The 19,803-nt window shown below is 43.5% G+C and overlaps 1 protein-coding gene and 1 long non-coding RNA gene across 9 annotated transcripts in view; both read right to left on the minus strand.

Annotated features, from left to right (window-relative positions):
• Nucleotides 1–3,393: 3,393 nt before the first annotated feature.
• On the minus strand, nucleotides 3,394–13,281 carry LOC309643832. Its single transcript, XR_014254081.1, has 5 exons — nucleotides 12,409–13,281; nucleotides 11,368–11,428; nucleotides 8,572–8,698; nucleotides 6,129–6,242; nucleotides 3,394–4,481 (listed from the first exon to the last, which is right to left on the minus strand). It is a non-coding gene; the product is annotated as an uncharacterized lncRNA (long non-coding RNA).
• A 4,540-nt stretch (nucleotides 13,282–17,821) lies between these two features.
• ZNF2 (zinc finger protein 2) overlaps nucleotides 17,822–19,803 on the minus strand; it is a 29,291-nt gene continuing 27,309 nt past the window's right edge. For 6 of the 8 annotated variants that reach the window (XM_082426843.1, XM_082426840.1, XM_082426838.1 and 3 more), the window contains one exon: nucleotides 17,822–19,685. In XM_082426843.1, coding sequence (XP_082282969.1) covers nucleotides 18,679–19,685 — 1,007 coding nt within the window. In that variant the 3' untranslated portion in view covers nucleotides 17,822–18,678. Of the gene's footprint in view, nucleotides 19,770–19,803 lie in introns of all 8 variants that reach the window. The other 2 variants (XM_082426844.1, XM_082426845.1) reach the window with 1 other exon arrangement.

A 19,803-nucleotide genomic window follows, 5' to 3' on the forward strand; every position in this document is an offset into this window, starting at 1 on the left:
TGATAGAGGATCTCTAGTCCTAGCACCAGGAGTTTCAAGGAAGCAAATACCTTAGTGTCAGCGGCCAGATGCTTAAGGAATGTATATTCTCTAATATGGAGTAGCAGAATTTGCACATAAAGTTTCTGACCATTCATCAGAATGAAGGAGTCACACTGATGGGAGAGGAGAAATTGCAAACAGCAGTCCAGCAAAGAGCCACAGAAGGAAGCCAAGGTGGCTGGTGACTTCACAAGCAACAACCAGGAGAGACTTCTGGAACCTGACAAATGCTGATTAGGCATTTAATCTGGAATTTGGAAGGGGCAATCCTGAAGACTGAAGAACTTGAAGGTGTCTGAGACTTGGAGGTCTATCTAGGCAGTTTACATCAAAGTGATACCAAGTGATACAGTGGCCTGCACCAACTTTGTCCAGACAGGACATTCAGGGTTGGTTTCAGCCCATTCTTGGTTTGTTTGCTGGTATATGTTTGCTTTGTTCACCCACAACAAATAAATAATAACAGTATTATGGATTCTTTGAAACTCATCAAGTTACTTATTCAATTGAAGGAGGTCTTACTCCATCTTATCCTTCTATCAGATAGACTTATCAATGAGGCTTTTCAAGGGAAAATTCCCGTTTCCTAGCAGGGTCGCTGCTGGGGGGTTAATGAGAAAGAAATAGTGGGAAACGGCACTTGCATGGTGAGAGAAACCAACAGACCTTTAGATGAGAAACAACTTTCAGCCAACTCCACGTCATCCTTTTGCACCAAGACACACCATGTCCCTCCCTCTCACACACACCCCAAACAGAAAGAGACAAGCAGTAGACCTGGAGGATCATTAGGTCCTCACCACAACCAGGTTCAATAACAGCCAAGAGCTACATATGGAACCGACTCGTGGCAACAAGTTAGCCAACTTCGAAGAGTGTGATTATATGTGTTTAATTTATAATTCATTCTCTGTGTACTTAAAAACGATAGTTGTGTATGGATAAATTGTTTGTTTGTTTAAGTAAGAGTGGCAGAGAATTGGCCTGAAGAAAAACAGCCCTGCAAAAGGATATTTGAAGGATTCTAGGGTTGAATTACCAGATGCTTATGAAGGATTTGCAAAGAATTATGCTGGGCTATAGGGACAGGAAAGATGTACGTCTTTCTCTGTTACCACTACTTTGCTACAATTAGCAAAACCCTGGAGGCATCAGCGCTCCAGAGCTGATTATAAAAGATGTGGTCTGTTACAATTCTGAGGTCAGGCCAGCCTCACAGGGAGGTACACTGCCTCCCCTCTGGTCCTGGTCTGAGATGGTATTCTCTCTGGGTGGATGAGTTAGTTCCTTTTCTGTTGACTCTATGTACTGTTTTGAAAAGTTTAATAGAAATTTCCTTTGGCTGTGAATACAGTGGTTAAATACATAAGGCTTTAATCTCTCTCATTCAAGATCAGAAGTAGGCAGTCCACGGCTGGTATGGAGGCTCCATAAGATCATCAAGGAATCAGATGTCTTCTGTTTGTTTCCTCTCCCATTCTTCAGGCATGGCTTATATCCTCAAAGTCACAGATGGCTGCTGGAATTCCAGCCATTAAGTCCACATTCCAGGTAGAAAGAAGGGAAGGACAAGGGCAAAAGGGAGTTTCCTAGCTGTCCCTCTCTCTTTCTTTTTTTTTTTCTTTTTTCTTTTTTTGATGTGGACCATCTTTTAAAGTCTTTATTGAATTTGTTACAGTATTTCTTCTGTTTTATGTTGGTTTTTTGGCTGCAAGGCATGTGGGATCTTAACTCCCCAACCAGGGATCGAACCTGCCCCCCCTGCATTTGAAGGTGAAGTCTTAACCACTGGACCGCCAGGGAAGTCCCTGTCCTTCTCTCTTTTAAGGTGCCTTTCCTGAAGTTCTGTCCAACAAATTCCAATTATGTCAATTTACCATTGGTCTGGTAATTGGTATATCAGTATTTCATTGGCTTCATTAGCCATACCTCACTGCAAGAGAGGCTGAGAAATATAGTTGAGTACTCTGCTGCTCAGAGTACACCCAGATTTTCTATTGTTAAAGAAGACAAAAAGAATGACTACAAGTTAGGCAACTAACAGCTTCTGCCATAATAAGCATTACCCACTGCTCATTATCAATGCTTTAGCTATTGCAAGTTACTTTAGCATGAGGTTCTATAGCATGGCTCAGTAAGTTGAACTGCTGATCCTAGGGTATTTGGAATTGCTGCTTTATTACTAAGCAGGGATTCTCAGAGATGTAGGTGTAAGGAAGCCAATCTATGTCCCCACTGTGTAGGTGAAGATAGGACAGTCTTCATTTTGGTTTCACAGATACTTATGTTGAGGGCAAGAAGGACATCACGTCTAATAGGACATGGTGGCCCTGCTTTCAGTTACATCCTCATGTCCGCTGCTTTAGTCCTGAAGGATGACCCCTCGTGGGTGAGCTATGTCTGGAGTTAACTTTGGCTTTGTGGTATTCTTTGAGATTAGACATGGCTGCATCTCCTGGTTCACTGTGGTTGACTTCTTCAGCCTGGGACCCCACCCAGCTGCCACGGCTGCAGCTGGCTGTTGCAACTGGACTTTGAACTTCTGGTATGAATGTGTTTCCCTTCAACAGCTATGAGTGAATATATGATGAGAAAGGGAAGGTATTGTGTCCAGGGTATTGATGGAATGACAGAGCCAGGCTAAAGCATCTTAGGTACCAATGAGATTAAAGATAAAAACAACCACTACCCTAGAAACAAGAGCAGTTGGATAGAAACAAGAATAGTTGGGTGATGGGTTACTCTACCAGAGCGCAGAGGTCAGGTAAGAGGGCAAAAGAGGCAAACTCCAGGGAAACTGAAGGTCCTGAGGAGCTAAAGTGAAGAACAAGAGCATATACACCAAATCAGAGCTCCAAGAAGCTCCAAGAAGAATGGATTACGAGCTAATAGCACAACTACAGTGAAGGTATTTGCATTGCTAAATATATTAGCTTGATGTTTATTTTCTTACTAAAGTTTCTAGTTCTAGAAAGTGCATTGGATTTGGGACTCAAGTTTTCATGACTAGACAGGTATTCATTCATTCGGGAAATATGTAGTAAGTGTCAGGCACCACACTGGGGACACAGCAGTGCACAGATACGAAATAGTTCCTGTCTCATGGAGTAGTCAGTCTAGAAAAAAATAAATGCATGCATGAATGAATAAAATATATGATGCCTATCTTAGAGTCCCCTTCAGACACTTACAGAGCATATTGATTGGAGAGCTTATGACCAATTTGGGGATCCTCAGAGTATGATCTTAAATTTGAAGCATCCCAGGGGAAGTCTATGGCACAGTCCATTGAGGCTATTTATTGAGACAGTGGTACCAAATGGAGGCATGAGAATAAGCAGTAGTTAGAAGTGCTCAGACATAAATCTTTGTTATTTTGAATAAGAGCATCCTGTGTCTCTATGGGGGTCCCATGTCTGGCAGAAGCACCTCTATGATATTCTGAAGCCTGTTTGGTATAATGTCGCTGATGCTGGATGATAGATGATTTGCAACTGAACACTTTCCCACACACACTGCATTTGTAGGGCTTCTCCCCAGTGTGCACCCTCTGATGTTGAATGAGTCGTCTTTTCTGGAGAAAGGCTTTCCCACATTCAGTGCATTTATAGGGCTTGTCTCCAGTATGAATCTTCTGATGCTGATTAAGGGATGAGCGGTCAAAGAAAACTTTTCCACACTCACAGCATCCAAAAGGAGTCCCTCCGGTGTGGGCTCTCCTGTGGCAGAGGAGCGAGGAGCGGTCAGAGCTTTGCCGCACCCCTTGCACCCAGAGGGCTGCTCTCCGCTGTGACTGAGCTGGTGGCGGGCGAGGATGCTCTTCTGGCTAAAGGATGTCCCACATTCTGTACACTCATAAGGCCTTTCTCCAATATGGGTTCTCTGATGTCGTGTAAAAGAGGATTGGACAAAGAAAGCCTTGCCAAACTTGTTACATTTAAAGGGCTTCTCTCCCGTGTGAGTTCACCGATGTTCAGTGAGGGTTAATCAGTCATAGAAAATTTTCCCACATTCGTTGCATTCAAAGGGGTTCTTCCCAGAGTGAGACATCAGATGTTTCTAAGACTACTCAGATAGCTGAAGGCTTTCCCGCACTCTTTACAATCGTAGGGCTTCTATCCAGTGTGAGTCCTCTGATTGCAACTGCGGGACAAGTGGTTGAATAAGGTCTTCCTACATATGCTGCAAAGCTTCTCCCTTTACTGTTGGTTTTCTTGGAGAGGATCCTTGCCTGGAGTCCTTTTCCTTGGGGGAGGATTTCTTCAAAGTCTCCCCTGAAGGATTTTCCTTCATCGTGCCCTCAGGGTTTTCTGGGCCAAGTACAGGGCCCAGAGGACCATCTTCTCTGAGTTTTTCCACTAATGTCTCTCGTGACTTTACTTTTTTAGAAACATCCTGCCTTTGAGTTGAGTCCTGGCTCTCAAGTCTAGCCTTCTGGTCTAAAACAAATAGAAAACAGAGATATAACTGGGTTTAGTGCCAGTGAAAAAGAAAACATTGTATATGTTAAGAAAAGAACGAATACAAAATATTGCCTGGTTTATTGGTAGCTCCTCAAGAGAAAGACATCATGGAGAGGGTGAAAAATGGCAGAGGAAAAGAGAGGAATAGAGACTGGAAGTGGAGGGTGGGCATTTAGTCCATTAAAAAAGTTTCAGTTATTCATTCATAGATATTTACTAGGTTCCTACTAAGTGCTAGGCGCTTGTAAAAGTCACTGGGATTCTAGGGGCTTCCCTAGTGGTCCAGCAGTTAAGACTCTGTGTTTCCAATGCAGGTGGCACGGGTTCGATCCCTGGTCAGGGAACAAAGATCCCACATGCCTTGGTGGCACGGCCAAATAAATAAATACATAAAAGAAGATTTAAAAAAAAGTCACTGGGATTCTAATAAACAAGACAGACACGGTCCCTCCCCTTGTGATGCTTGTATTCTACCAGACAGAAGACAAAGAATAAACAAACAAAATAGAACAGACGGTGAAAAGCACAGTGAAGGAAATAATGAATGGGAGTTGGAGTGGGGCCTTCATTAGAGGGACCCTTAAGAATGGTCGTCTAGAAGCGACATTTAAGCTGAGATCTGAAAGACAAGGTAACCATATGAACAGCCAAAAGAAGAGCATTTCAGAGGGAGATACAGATGCAGAAAAATAGGAGAGACACAAAGAAGCACAGAAATGACCGGGCAGTTTGTTGTGTCCATGAATGTAAACAGCAGAGAGTAAGTGGGGAGACAGGCTAGCACCTGAGCAAGGGAACTGTCAGTGACTATGAACGGTGTTTTAGAGGAAGAGGAGGGAGATATGGTAAAGGGTAAGCAGGAAAGATAAGAAATGTTAGCAGAGCTGAGATAAACATAGGTCTCGGAACTTCCCTGGCGGTCCTGTGGTTGGGACTTCACCTTCCGGTGCAGCGCTGTGGGTTTGATCCCTGGTCGAGGAGCTGGGATCCTGCATGCCTCATGGCCAAAAAGCCACGGCATGGAACAGAAGCAGTGTTGTAACAGGTTCTAATGAAGACTTTAAAAGTGGTCCACATCAAAAAAAAAAAAAAAAAAGGTCTCAACCCACCCTCAGAAAAAAACCAAGAGGAAGGGCCTTGCTATGCACAGCTCCACTAATTCATTCCTCTGACAAGTATCTGAGTGTGTGCTACATACCAGGTACTGTTCAAAACACTGGGGATACAGTAATGAACAATATAAAACAAGAATCTCTCATGGAGTTTACATTTTAATTGGAGAGTAGGTGTGGACAGACAATAAACAAAATAAAGAAGTAAAGATATAGTATGTTAGGAAGACAGAGCTGAAAGAGCTAGGTCGTGCAGGGGCTGGAGGCGGGAAAAGGATGGAGAGAGTTCATTTTTAGTTAGGCTGGTCAGGGCAGGCCTGACTGAGAAGGTGGCACATTTGAGCAAGAACTTGAGAAAGGTGACAAGAAAGCCATGTCTCGATCTGGGGGACAGGTTTTCCAGGCCAAGGCCCGGTATGGCAGGGACCATCCCCACAGGCCTATGAGACCCCAAGGAGCAGGATCTAAGTGAACTGTCCAGCACAGTCCCACCTACCCGACTCACACATACCTAGAGAAGTACCTCCTGGGACTTCTTTCTCTTCCGCTTCCTGAAAATCAAGTTTCCACGGCTCTTCACCTCTCTTCAACTGGAAAATCACATCAGGTTTAGGGGCTAGAAGTCCTGTTCACAAAGAACAGAATGAGAAATGGCTGTTTAGGATGGAAATTCATTCATCTCAGGGTTTAATAACAGCCCCTTACTCTCTAGAGAGGAAGATGGAACTGTCCAGAAAGCACACGCTAATTTCTAGAATAAGACACTAATTTCTAGTCTCTGAAGGTAAGTCAGGACTGACTTTCTAGAAAATCTGAATTAGATCTTTTGAAGTAGTTCCCTTCTTTTTCCCAATAAATATCTAGGAACCTCCCCACTATGGAACTGGTATTCCTGGGGGTTTCGGGAAAATTCTTGGCCTAGAGGAGTGGAATATGGAGAAGGTTCTGCACCTCAAGGAACTAAGGTGATGAAGACACCCTGTGTCCTTTGGTAGTTTTTTACATAATAAATTTTATTCCCTTAATTATCCTTCTGTGCAACTGTACTGAATTTGATGAAACTACAGATCAAACTGGAAGAGTTTTAGAAATATAATTCACCTTTTGTACAGTTAATATAAAACACTCAAAACTGAAAACATCAATAAAATTTTTTTTAATTCTCAAAAGATAAATTATGATGTCTTTGGCTTTTAAAATTTTCAAGTAGTGGCATTTATAAAGCCTTGATTTTCTATACTTAGTTTTTAAATGCATAATTAAATATTTAAGACATACAAAAGGCATAAAAACTAAAACAAACACCTATGAATCCACCATCTAACTTAAGAATAAACATTAAAGCTAAGATTGAAGCCCTTCCCTCATCCCCTCCCCCCTTCCCCCCATGAGGTAAACACTACGCTAAATTTGATGCTAATCACTCTATGCATTTAAAAATGTGTTTCCTCATCTTCTTTGCACTTTTTTAAATACTTTAAAATAGTCTATATTCATTGTAGATAATTGAGAAATGCAAAAAAGAGAAAAGGAAAATCCACCCGCAAGCCTACTAGTCAAAGATAATTAGGGGTAAAATTTTGGTGTAGATTCTTCCAGACTTTTTCTATGCATATAGATATATGTTGTAAATGTACTCAAGTTCCAATCACTTTGTATCCTGCTTGTATCACTTAACAATATATCATTACTGTTTTTCTAACCCTATAAATATCATCATTGTCAAGGCCCATATTATACTGTAGTCCATTATGGATATACAATTCATTTATCTAAATGCCTATTACAAAGTATGTATGTTGTGTCCATTTTTCACAATTTTAGGCAAAACTGAGAAAAACATTTATCTGATTTTTTTCCCCTTAGGACAATTTCCCGAAGAGAGGGTACCCATTTTCAGTTTTATATGATACAATTTTTTTACTTAAAGCTAGGGTCTCAGTCCAACCTTCACTTATCCTATAGACTCCATCCAGATCAAAAGGAAAGTCTTGGCCCAGGGTTTCCCTCAGGCTGAATGATGAGACTTCACTGGCATGACAGCCACATCCTTGGCCACTTTTCTGCACTTTCTTGTCCCTGGCCTTAGGAACTTCTGTGGCTTGGACTCAGCAGTCTTCCTTAATGCTGTTCAGATGTCCTGTTCTGCTTGCCATTCTTTTGGTCCATTACTGTGGTCTAGGGAGTTCTGGGATTATCTCAGGCTTTCCTCTCTCACTTTAAAAACTGTAGGTGGTTCCTTTTCCTACAAGATGCTGTATGTTTTCTCTATATCTTACCTTTCCTTCATTGTTGTTCTTTTTTTTTTATTATTATTGTTATTCTTTATGACTGTATTTCAATTTTTTTTTCTTTTTTCTTTTGGCTGCATTGGTCTTCATTGCTGCACGTGGGCTTTCTCTAGTTGCGGTGAGTGAGGGCTGCTCTTCGTTGCGGTGCGCGGACTTCTCATTGCGGTGGCTTCTCTTGTTGCAGAGCACGGGCTCGAGGTGTGCGGGCTTCAGTAGCTGTGGCACGCGGGCTTAGTTGCTCCGGGGCATGTGGGATCTTCCCGGACCAGGGATCGAACCTGTGTCCCCTGCATTGGCAAGCGGATTCTTAACCACTGCACCAACAGGGAAGTCCCTTTAATGTCTTTTGAGTGAGTTTTGACATCAACAGGAACCTGTTCTTTACCTCTTGGTAAGGAGGTAGGATTTCATTACTACTTTGCTAGGCAATATATTTTTAAAGCAGCTCCTTGAGGTATCTACCAAATCCCAGTAGTACTAGGATGTCACTAGTTAAACACAAACAAACAACAAAAAGTATATAAACTCACAAATCATTCTTCTATCCTTCCCGGGGATCTATTCAAAAATGTACAATTCTGTCCCAGTAAGAAAGGAAGGGCCATATTCTTTACACACACACTGGATGGCAAATTCTGAGTCACTGAGGAAAGTCATGCTCACCCAAAGAAACAAAATCCTGATAGTTCTCCAGCATCACCTCCCTGTAAAGGGCTCTCTGAATAGGAATCAGCTGCTTCCACTCATCCTTTGAGACCTTCACAGCCACATCCTTAACCTGGAGTAACTTCTAAAAAGACAAACATATTCTTACTTATGTGTCCTCTTTTATGTATCACTGAGGAGGCATAAAGACCACAGCACTGGAAGATAATGGAATGGATAAGAAATGGTTTTGATGATGTCAAGGGGACTGGATATTTTAAGGAAAAGGTACAGGTCTGTGACCTGAGGCATGAAACTCTTGGTTATGGCCTCATACCATCGTACCCATGGTCTCAAGTACAGGTTTAAGAAACTGACTGGGTCCCATCCAGCCAAGAGAAAGGGAATCAGGGACTTCCCTGGCGGTCCAGTGGTTAAGACTCTGCACTTCCACTGCAGGGGGCGCGGGTTCAATCCCTAGTTGGGGAATTAAGATCCTGCATGCTGTGCCATGTGGCCCCCCCCCCAAAAGAAAACAAACCAAGAAAAGAAAGGGAATCAGAAGCCAGATGCTAGAAATTCCAGCCAGGTTCTTTGTTAGGGTCATTTTTAAAGTTCTTGCAGAACTAGGAGGCTGTACTCAAAATGATACTACTCAGTGGTCAGTCCAAGACAATACAATTGCTTCTCCAGCAACAAAGGGCAGCAGAACCAAGCAAGATGGATAGACTGACCAGAGCCCTGCAGCATTGGCTGTTATCACAGAGGACCATGGGAGATAAAGTATTAGCCAGAGAGCTAAGGACTGTTATAGTCACCTGCAGAGGCAGGTGGACCCCACCCAAACTTTGGTGCCAATGTTGAGACTGATGATGCTACACCCACACACACCAAGAGTATGAAAAAGATTATTATTTATTTAATTGAGGTCTCTGGGGAGAGCAGGGCAGGCCTCTCAAGCAGGTTCAAAATGGCTTGAGAGAGCAAGGAAAGAAGACTGGCCTGGGTTTTTATCATGGTTAGGGGATGGGGCCAAGGTGAGGGTTCCCACATGCCCATGGGAATGGGCTTGTGTGGTTTGAATCTCCTGCTGATGTCAAAGGAGAGAACATTCAGCCTTCCTCATCAGCTTGTTCAGGTGTGGGGCGTAAGGGGAAAAGGGAGAGGTGAGGCTTTAAAAAGCTGTCAGCAGTCAAATATCAAAAAATGGAGGCAGGCTACACAGAGTAACGATACATCCAGGGAAGGAGGGAGAATCTATATCCCCTTCCCTCCAGTCCTTCTCAACCTTATGACATTACAGCACCTGGAAGACATAAGAGGTAATAATATTTTCAAGGGAAAGATTCGTTCATCTGTCAGAAGTTTTAAAACGAAAATCTGAAAGACCCTTCAAGGAGTGGAGCCAAGAATAATGGTCTCCCCAAGCTAGTCCACAAAGAATGCCAGAAAAATATTCTCCTGGGCTTTCATCACAAATGCTATTGCAAGATGTAGTCAGTAGGCAGTAGAGAGGGCAGAAGGGTAGAAAGAGGAAAAGGAATTAGAAGTAAAGGCACCCATCAGTACCCACCCGAGGCTGACTCCATGTGATACACTGCTATACAATCCAACGGGATAAGGCACATTTGGCACCATCTTCTGGATTCCAACTATGGTTATGACCCACTACCAATCAGATTTTATTTCTATTTTTTAAAATTTCTTTTGTTAGTAGACTTGTGTGCCTGCTGGATATGGAAGGAACAATGATGGTGCTATTCATCTTTATCTCCTGCTCCTTGAGATCTCTAGACAGAGAACCTGGATATACCATTTTGAACCTTTAGAGTGGCCAATAGCAAGATTACGTTTATACTTTCTGTGTGTGCAGGGCATCTGACACGTGCCTGGAGGTGACTGCAAATGAGAATGGTGCTGGAACAAAGGCTGCTCTCTAAAGCCATCAGGGAACATGAGTCTTGTGTCTTTCCATCCCTCAAGAGAACGTTCTCAAAATTCTCCTCTGTACAGACAAGTCCTCCTGGACTTACTGATGTAATACCCACAATTAACTGGCCCTGGTCTCTGTGTCTCCTACTTGAAATTCTCAAGACACTATTGATTGTTGGCCATTGAGAGCCTAATGACCTTAAATCATGTTTCCACCTCTTGCCCAATCAGCTGTGGCCAAAGAGCGAGGTTAGGGGGTGAGGAATTCTTGGAGAAAGGGATTACAGCCAGGCCTGGCCAGGCTTACTATTCTATATAAAGTAGCTTTCTTAGTAGCAGTATTTCAAGGTGAGTGACAGGCAGCTATTGTTCTGTCTCCTGAGATCTGCCAACAACACTTCACACTTTTTAAGGAAAATCTTTACCCACAACTGAACATTTATAAAAAATGACTTCACTTCCTGGCCAAAGCTGATTGGCATCTGAACCAATGAGAGTCTTTCCCCTGGAATTTTGGAAGTGGAACCAAGAAGAGGTCAGTCTCTTCTCATGAGGTTCCACTTGAGGGAATGAAAACTTGGGAGCCCTTGACAGTCACATTTTGTCACGCCATCCTAGAGCAGAAAAAGCTAGTCAGCAGTGACAAGAAAATATGAAACACAAATATATACAGAAGTAGAGGCGAGGGGTTACAAGAGGGGCCAGAATTTGTTCCGGCCCCTGGTTTCAGTTTACAGGCACACCTGCAGTCTTCTCCTTGGGTTCCGTGACCTATCAAGTATTCTCAAAATGAATCCCCTTTATACTAGTTTGAACTGAGTTTCTGTAATTTGCAACCCAAAGAGACCTAAGACAAGGAGCAAAACCTCCCAGTTCCCTCACCGGAGATTTCATTGTTCATGTTCTGCTACCAAGACCTTTCTTCTTAGAGCTCTTCGGGGTCCTGAGGATACAGAGAAGACACAGCATCCAACGTGGCTCACAAAATCAATCTTAAGATGCCCACCAGTGCCATGAAAAGAAACTATGCAAGTTTCCAGCCAAGCCTATAAACTCATTTCCAATCCACTCCCAGATGAATCCACATCAAGAAATAAAGGGTCAGGGTCATTTATCTTCTTTGAACTCTCAGATTTCTGTCTCAATCACCTAATATAGCCTATCTTATACTATAGTTATTTGTATTTTTGTTTTATCTTTCTAAGTAGATGATGAATCTTGGGAGCCAAATCTTGCTTTCCTCAAAGAAAAACTACTTCCACATATTTGGTACTCAAGAAATCTTTGCGGACTAATTGAAATGCCAAGTTTTGCAAGAAAGCCTGATTGGTGTTGGAAAGCGGCACGGAGGATGAGAAGAGGAGAGCCTTTGGGCAGCTGCAAGAGGCCGAGTGGAAGGGGTTGAAACCCTGGACCATGTGCAGGGAACCCAGAGAAATGACCCATCAGGTGCTTTCCGGGAAAGCTGGATCAACAGGATTCAGCGGAGCCAGCTCAATCCAGGTGTACTGGGCCCCTAGGACGGGTAAGCAGGGGGACTGCACGGCGAGTTTCGGTCAGGAAGGCTAGGGGAGGGAATGCACCGTCCCACCCGGCGGACAGCACTGCTGACCGTGGCCCTGCGCACCCCCAAACACGACACCTAACACTCGGGGGCCAGGCTATCGTGACCTCGCTTCACTTCGCAGCCACGTCTTCACCCTGAGTCGTGCTGGGCCCGCAGCTAGCGCTTGCTCCCCTGCCCCGCCGCGGGCCGGTTCAAGGTCAGCCGGGGAAGCGGCGGCCAAGGATACTTCGAAAACACCCCATTTCGGTTCCACCCTCAGGTCACGGCGCTACGCATCCCTCCCTACCTCACGGCCCCTTCCTCAACACGTCCCTCCCCGGCCGCCTCTCCCACCACACCCAATCCTAGGTCCTCACCCAGGCGGCCAACCCGCTCGCGGCGCCGCGTGAGGCGCAGAGAGCGCAAAGCGCCTGCGCAAAATGCGCTCGGAAAACTACGATCCCCAGAAGGCCTCCGGCGTAGCGGCGATACTAGGCCACGCCCACTGAAGACGCCCCGCCCCCTAAGGTAGCAACGGGGTATTCGTGTCCATCACTTAAAAGGTGCAACCTCGCCGTTTTTAGTAAAAATGGAGGAAAGCCGATGAGTAAAGAGCCAAAGCGGTTTCATAGCCCTGTTCGCTTGCCCCAGCTTGGCCCGTCACCCTACCGCGGATGGCTCTGTTTCCTAGGCAGCTTGCTATCCAATTCTCCAGAAGGATATTTTTAAACATTTTCTACCCTTCTCAGGCACCTGCTACTTCATCGTCTCCCTCACTTCGGGAGGGTGTGGGTGGGGAAGACGCCTCAGAGTTTCCATACTTGCCCGTAATCAAATCTACAAATCTGCCTTTCTTCACCTCCATTCTTTCTGCCTTCTGTAATTGTAACAATAAACAGAGCTACACCCGGGGTTCGCAGTTGTAAAAGTCAATAAAGCACCTTCAGGCTTAAGCAAGTTGGGGAAGCATTTTCTCTCTCCTATACCTAAAGCATCCTGATAAATGTTCACATCTCTAACATTTTAAAAGAAATCTTCCCTCAGTGTCACATCCGCCTCCAACTACCATCCTCTCTCCTTCTTATCAAAGCCAAATTTTCAGCATTGCGAATACTTGCTATTTTTACCATACACATCCCACTCATTCCTCAACCAAGTTTATTCCAATATGACTTTGGCGCAACCATTTAAGTTACCGACAAATGCCAATAGACTCTTTGTCCCTTTTGACCTCTTGGCAACATTGAATGCTTTTTGACTATTCCATTTCTTGAGAGTCTTTTCTCTTGAATTCTCTCTTTTCTCTTGAGTGTCTCTCTCTTGACACTGCTCTCACATGGTGTTCCTCTTACCTCTTCTATTCACTCTGCTTTAAGGGCTCTTCCTCTCTTCATGCCCCTTAAATGTTGGTGTTCCCCAAGGACCTGTCCTAGACCCTGGTCTCCTCCTACACTACACCTTCATGAGCAATTTCCCTCCACTCACATAGTTCCAGATATCACCTATATATCTGGGATCACTCTTTTCCATTTCAGTCTGCCTATAGAACATTCCCATATATGTTTGGATATTTCACAAGCATCTCAAACTCAATATATTCAAATGAAATCACTCTCTACCCTCATGTGGAACACTTTGGGTGCACCACCTTATTCCTTGGCCCAAATTTTACCCCAGCCATGCTATAGCAATCACTTTTGCACAGATATAATCAGATAACACCTCATCTTGGTTGTATCCCATACTTCTCACTTTCCTCTTGGAGTTTCTCTGACTGCAACCAGGGAAGACTACAGAAATCCCTGGTGGTCGTTCAGCAGCACTTAACCAATTGGGTGTGGGAGCTGGTAGTTAAACACTCCCCACTTCCATATCAAGGGCTGACAGTTCTGAGGCTCACTCACCATGACTCCTTAGGTCCCAGCAGGATCGAGCCTCAGTTGCCCACAGCAGTGACCAACGTGATCATATACTTTTGTATTGGCTTTTTCTTCTTTTTTTGCAGGTACTTGTTATTAAAAATGTAATGAGTAACTTCAGTATTTTAATATTCAAATCTTGCTTTATCAGATTATATAATGCAAAAAAATTTAAATATCTCAGTGGCAGGACAATAAAAGCAAATTGCTAGTGTGTTAAGTGAAGTTACATTTATGCTGCTATTAGTGGATCAGCTACTGGGTATAAACAAGAATGTGTTAGCTAGATCCATGGCTGCCTATCAGTCAAGGGGTGACTTGCAACTATCTTCATATACAGAAACAAGATGAAGCAGAGAACTAGCTGCAGGTGGCTCCACTTCATTAACTTTACTGTGATAACTGTAGTAGTTAACTTCCAGGATCTAGCTTTTTAACCAGCCAAACCAAGGAATCAGAAAGGAAACAGTGGGACAAATCCTTCCACTTTATCATCATGGCTATAATTTTCCTCACTCTTCTGTATTTACAGTTTTGGAGCGTCCATTGCCAGCACCCATTCATGCTTTGCCCATTCTAATAGAGCTTCCTCCTCCCTCCAGAATCATAATAAACGGATTCTAACATCCTGCTCAGAAAGAGATAAAATACATGATCACATGAAGTACCTTTTAACTTTCCCTAACTAGCAACCTTGGATACTTCCTCCTCCATATCCTCATTGGGTTGTTAGAGGTTCATCAAGTAACATCTTTTCCCCACTTGAGTTCTGATCGGACTCAGAACAAAGGAGGCAGGCACATAGAGATCAGAGCAGCTGTTTTGAGAGCTGTTGAAAAATGTGTCTGAGGGACAGTGACAACAGGTTTCCCCAGCCTGGACCCCACCCAGATATTTGTCCTACTGGAAGCGGAAGACTGCTTTCTGCAGGTACACAGTGCTTGCCACATGGCCAGGAGCAAGCATCCCTCTAACGTCTCCAATGATCAAAATAATCCCTTACCTTTTACCTCTAACAGCCCCTGATGATTTTGCAAAACTGTGCTATACAATACAATAGCAGCTAGCCCAGGGTGGCTACTGAGCACTTGAAATGTGGCTAGTCCGAATTTGAGATGTGCTGTAAGAATAAAGTATTTGAAGACTTAGTTTTAAAAACATGTAGTATCTATCTCAATGCTTTTTATATTGACTATATTTTGAAGTTTTAAAAATATTTGAATGAAATTCAAATATTGATTGAAATGAAATATTAAAATTAGCTTTTGCTGTTTCATTTTAATATTTAAAATATGGCATTATATTCCTGTTGGGCAGCACTGGTCTAAAATGCCTGGACTCAGGTATAGAGCTTAGAGTCTCTTCAAGTTGATTTCATATTTAATGGTCCTGGAGGGGAAAGGTACTGCAGTTTTCCAGGGCCAGATCTGGGTCCTTGTCTCGCACATTGGTGCCATATGATCTTCACACTTCTACTATCAATATAAGCTGAGACATACATTTCCCCTGTACATTCAGGCTCTTGTTAATGTATAGTCAAGGAAGACTCTCACCAGGATCCCCATCACCCCAACATGGGTACTTCAACTACTTTCTGCCTTTTTACCGCAGAAGTCCCACCTTAATAACAGAGACCACTTAGGAACTTGACATCCACAGCCAGCTTTCTCTTGGACTTTCTGAGGAATCACGATTCTGGCTTTATCAATATGTTATCTAGGGACTTCCCTGGTGGTCCAGTGGCTAAGATTCTGCGCTCCCAATGCAGGGGGCCCGGGTTCAATCCCTGGTCGGGAAACTAGATCCCACACGCATGCTGCAACTAAGAGTTCGCATGTCGCAACGAAGATCCCGCATGCTGCAACGAAGACCCGGCGCAACCAAAATTTAAAAAAAAATTATAAAATGTTATCTACTGACCGGCACCCAGTAGCCTTGCTCCCCAGCTCCTCCTCACCTCTGTCTTATTTATGTGAGACTTGGGGGTTAATTTATTCTTAGAAGCACAGGCCTAGAGGTGAGATAAATTTCTGGGATTAGTAGTCCCACCAATTCTCTGTCCCAGGTTTCAGTGCACCGGTTTTCTCTATTTACCATATTGTCTTCATCTCAGAGTTCCCTAGCATTGCTTATCCTTTTCTTTAAAGCATTGATTCATGGTGTGCTTCTATTAATTTGTGTGGTAAGTGTTCAATTCTCTTAAACTTAGATAGGGCTTATTTAAGCACCAGAGAGATTATTTCATTTTTTTGAAACCCCTTTTAAAGTATTTTGCCTTGTATCTTAAGAATGTTGGCATAGGGACTTCCCTGGTGGTCCAAGTGGGTAGGACTCTGCGCTCCCAATGCAGGGGCCCAGGTTCGATCCCTGGTCAGGGAACTAGATCCCGAGTGCCGCAGCCAAAAAAAAAGATAGACAGATTAAAAAAAAGAATGCTGGCATACTTCCAGTTTGTCCAATTTCTGATTCGAAGATTTCACCCTACTAATGGCCATTCAGTGAAGCTAAAACCTCAAAATTTAAGACCTCCACTACCCCATACCCTATTGAGAGGTAAAATGGCCCTTTCCTCAGAGTTTTTAGCAGGAGATGGAACAGTACTCCACCTTTTAAAAATGCTCTGCAGATCACCACATTTTAGAAGGGAACAAAGGGAGAACTGCTGACTTTATGTCCCCACTCTGTTTCGATTACCACTTTACTCAAAAGTCCATTCTAGTCTCATCTTGCTGACAATGGCAGAGTATCTTAGGGGAATACCTGACCTTCAATTTACTTTTAACAAGGCAATAAATTAAAGATTCAGAACTCTCAGAGACAGTCATCAGCCAAAAGTTTGTCAGTAGTTTCTTTTATTTTGTACTTGACATTATTAAGTAATGATATTATCCACTTCAGTAGATTCTGCACTGTTTTTCCTCAAGTTACTTCGGAAGTCCACATGTGAAAAGTCTTCCTGCCGCTCATCTGCTTTAAGAAACGTGGACCAATAGGGTTGGTTAGTAGTTTAGGGAAGGGTCTGTTTGGAATTCCACCTTCTTGAATCAGACTTTTACTCCCAGGGAGAAATGCATGTTGGTCCACTGGGATTCATGCAGGGCGAGGTAAGTCCCAGACAGCCTTTCAGAATCAAGTCCTCTTCTGGGTTTCACCTTAAGCGAATAGAAAGGGAATGCAGATGCCTACAGTCAAAGTTGCCTGGAGCCTGACTGTCAATAAAATAAAAATATAGGACTGGGCCCAAGGAATAGAAAGGTTTTGGGAGTCAAGATTTCAAGTTTAGCAATGTGGGATCACCTCATGGCAGACCTTAAATATTCAGAGACGTTTTCATTAAACAGGGAGCTATTTTAGGTCTTGAGTAAGGCAATGATGAGCAGGAAGGGATCATTTGGAAAGACTGGCCTAACAGTAATATGGAAAATATAACTTGTGACAGAGGCTGTTTATATTAACCAAATGCTGAGGTGCCTGTTGACTTTCCTAGTCTCTTGGTGCTGGGTTCTGGTTTATGAGATATAAACAGAAGTGATGGCCCTTAAAAATATCCCAGCATACCCCCCAGCTTTCTCTTCCATGATGACCTTTGAGGCAACATGTTCTAAATGATGAGGATGAAGGAAGACAGACTCACATCTGAGTTTATGTGAGAAATGAATCTTTGTTTTTTTGGGGGTTTACTTATTGCCCCATAGCTTAACATCCCCCTCCTCAATAATGAAGAGGAAAGAATTCGAATCAAGGAGTGTCTGCTGCAGTAACGGGAGCCTGAGATGATAAAGGTACAGGCTAGACTGTGAAATTCAGAGAAAGGATGTGAATCTAAGAGGTGTTTTAAATAGAACTTGGTAAGTCAAAGAGTCATTAATTCGATAAATATTTATTGAGCACCTATTATTTGCAAGGCACTGTGTGAGATACAAAGACATATAAGTCACAACTCCGAGTGCTTACAATCTGGTTGAGGAGCTAATACATGTACATAAATTATAAAACAAAACTTATAGCATTATGGTAAAGAGAACAGACTTTGAAGGGAGACCTGTATTCAAGACCTGGCTTCACCTTTTACTAGCTGTCACATTGGGCAAGTTATTTAACCCCTCTAAACTTGTTTGCTCATCTGTAATATGTGGGTAGTAACAGTACCTACTTCAGAGGGTTAGTGAGAGGAGCAAATAATCTACTCCTTGCAAAACTCTCAGCTGAGTGCTTGCCCCATAATAAGCGCTCAATAAGTGCTAGCTACTAGTAGTAGTATTAAGAGATCTAGAAGCTGGGACACAACAGAACAAGGTCAGTGCCCAAAAAATCTCCAAGAGAGAGGGACTAACGGCTATAAAGAAAGAACTGTTCTGGAAACAACAGTATTGCTCTGACATTAGTGTGCCTTCCCCTCCTGCTGTGACCTCCAGTTATTTAAAGTGTAGTGATACCTGGGGCCCAGGACGAGAGGTGTGTCTGAGGATCGCCTCCTAACGTTTGTCCCTATCGTCTGACAAACCTCTGCAAAATGTTGACTCTAAAGAGTCACATCTTAATTTCTGGCATCCCACATCAGCTCTATAACACAGTGGGTAGAGAGTGTTCCTTCAAATACTGTGGTAACAGAGGCAGGTAAGGAGAGTAGTAGCCAGAATAGGTGCAATGACCGGGAGATGGGTTTAAGATGGGGAAGACCTATCTTGAGTTTGCATGGAGGTCCTTTAACTAAAGCTTTTGCTCAACTCAGTCTATTCCCTGTTTGGCATAACGCCTTTGATGTTGAATAACTGATGATTTGGAACTGAAAACCTTCCCACACACGCTGCATTCAAAGGGCTTCTCTCCTGTATGAACCCTCTGGTGTCGCGTAAGCCGGCACCTCTGGCTAAAGGCTTTCCCACATTCGCTGCATTCATATGGCTTGTCTCCAGTGTGAATCTTCTGATGTTGAGTAAGGGAGGAGCGGTCAAAGAAAGCTTTCCCGCACTCGCTGCACTGATAGCGAGGCTCTCCAGCATGGGCTTTCTGATGTCTATTCAGTGATGAGACACCATAGAAGGCTTTCCCACACTCGTTACATTCATACGGCTTCCTGCCCGTATGGATTAGCTGATGTCGAGTAAGAATACTTTTCTGGCTAAAGGCTTTCCCACATTGATTACATTCATAAGGACTTTCTCCAGTATGAATTCTCTGGTGTCGAGTAAGGGACGAGCGGTCAAAGAAGGCTTTTCCACACTCGTTGCATTTAAAGGGCTTCTCTCCAGTATGAATTCGCTGATGTACAGTTAGGGATGAACGGTCGAAAAAGGCTTTCCCACAGGCATTGCACTCGTAGGGGCTCTCCCCAGTGTGCGACATCAGATGTCTACTGAGACTGCTCCTGTGACTGAAGGCTTTCCCGCACTCAGGACAGTCATAGGGCTTCTCTCCAGTGTGAGTCCTCTGATGGCGGATAAGGGAGGAGTGGTCAAAAAAGGTCTTCCCACAGTCACTGCATTCCTGGTCTCTCTCTTTAGTGAGAATTTTCTTGGGAGGGGTTGCCCCATGCTGCAACCTTTCCTCCTGAGAAAGGGATTTCTTGCAGGCCTCCACTGCAGGGCTTTCCTTCTCTGTTCCCAACCCACCATCCACTGCATGAACTTCAAATTTAGGAGAGGGAGGACCTTTCATTCCAAGCTTTTCCCTCAATGTTCTTTCTGATTTTTCTTCTTCTGAAGCACCTTGAATCTCAGGCTTAGTCTCCCAGTCTGGAATGGACAGAAAACACAGATGCATGTTTCTTTCTTGGGCTCGGAAATGTTGCAGCAGAGAGGAGAGATGCTATGATAAATCTGAAAAGTCATGTACAGTCACTGCATTGCTTGC

This window comes from Balaenoptera physalus, assembly GCF_965194825.1.
Source record: "Balaenoptera physalus genome assembly, chromosome: 15".
Classification (NCBI taxonomy): Eukaryota; Metazoa; Chordata; class Mammalia; order Artiodactyla; family Balaenopteridae; genus Balaenoptera; species Balaenoptera physalus.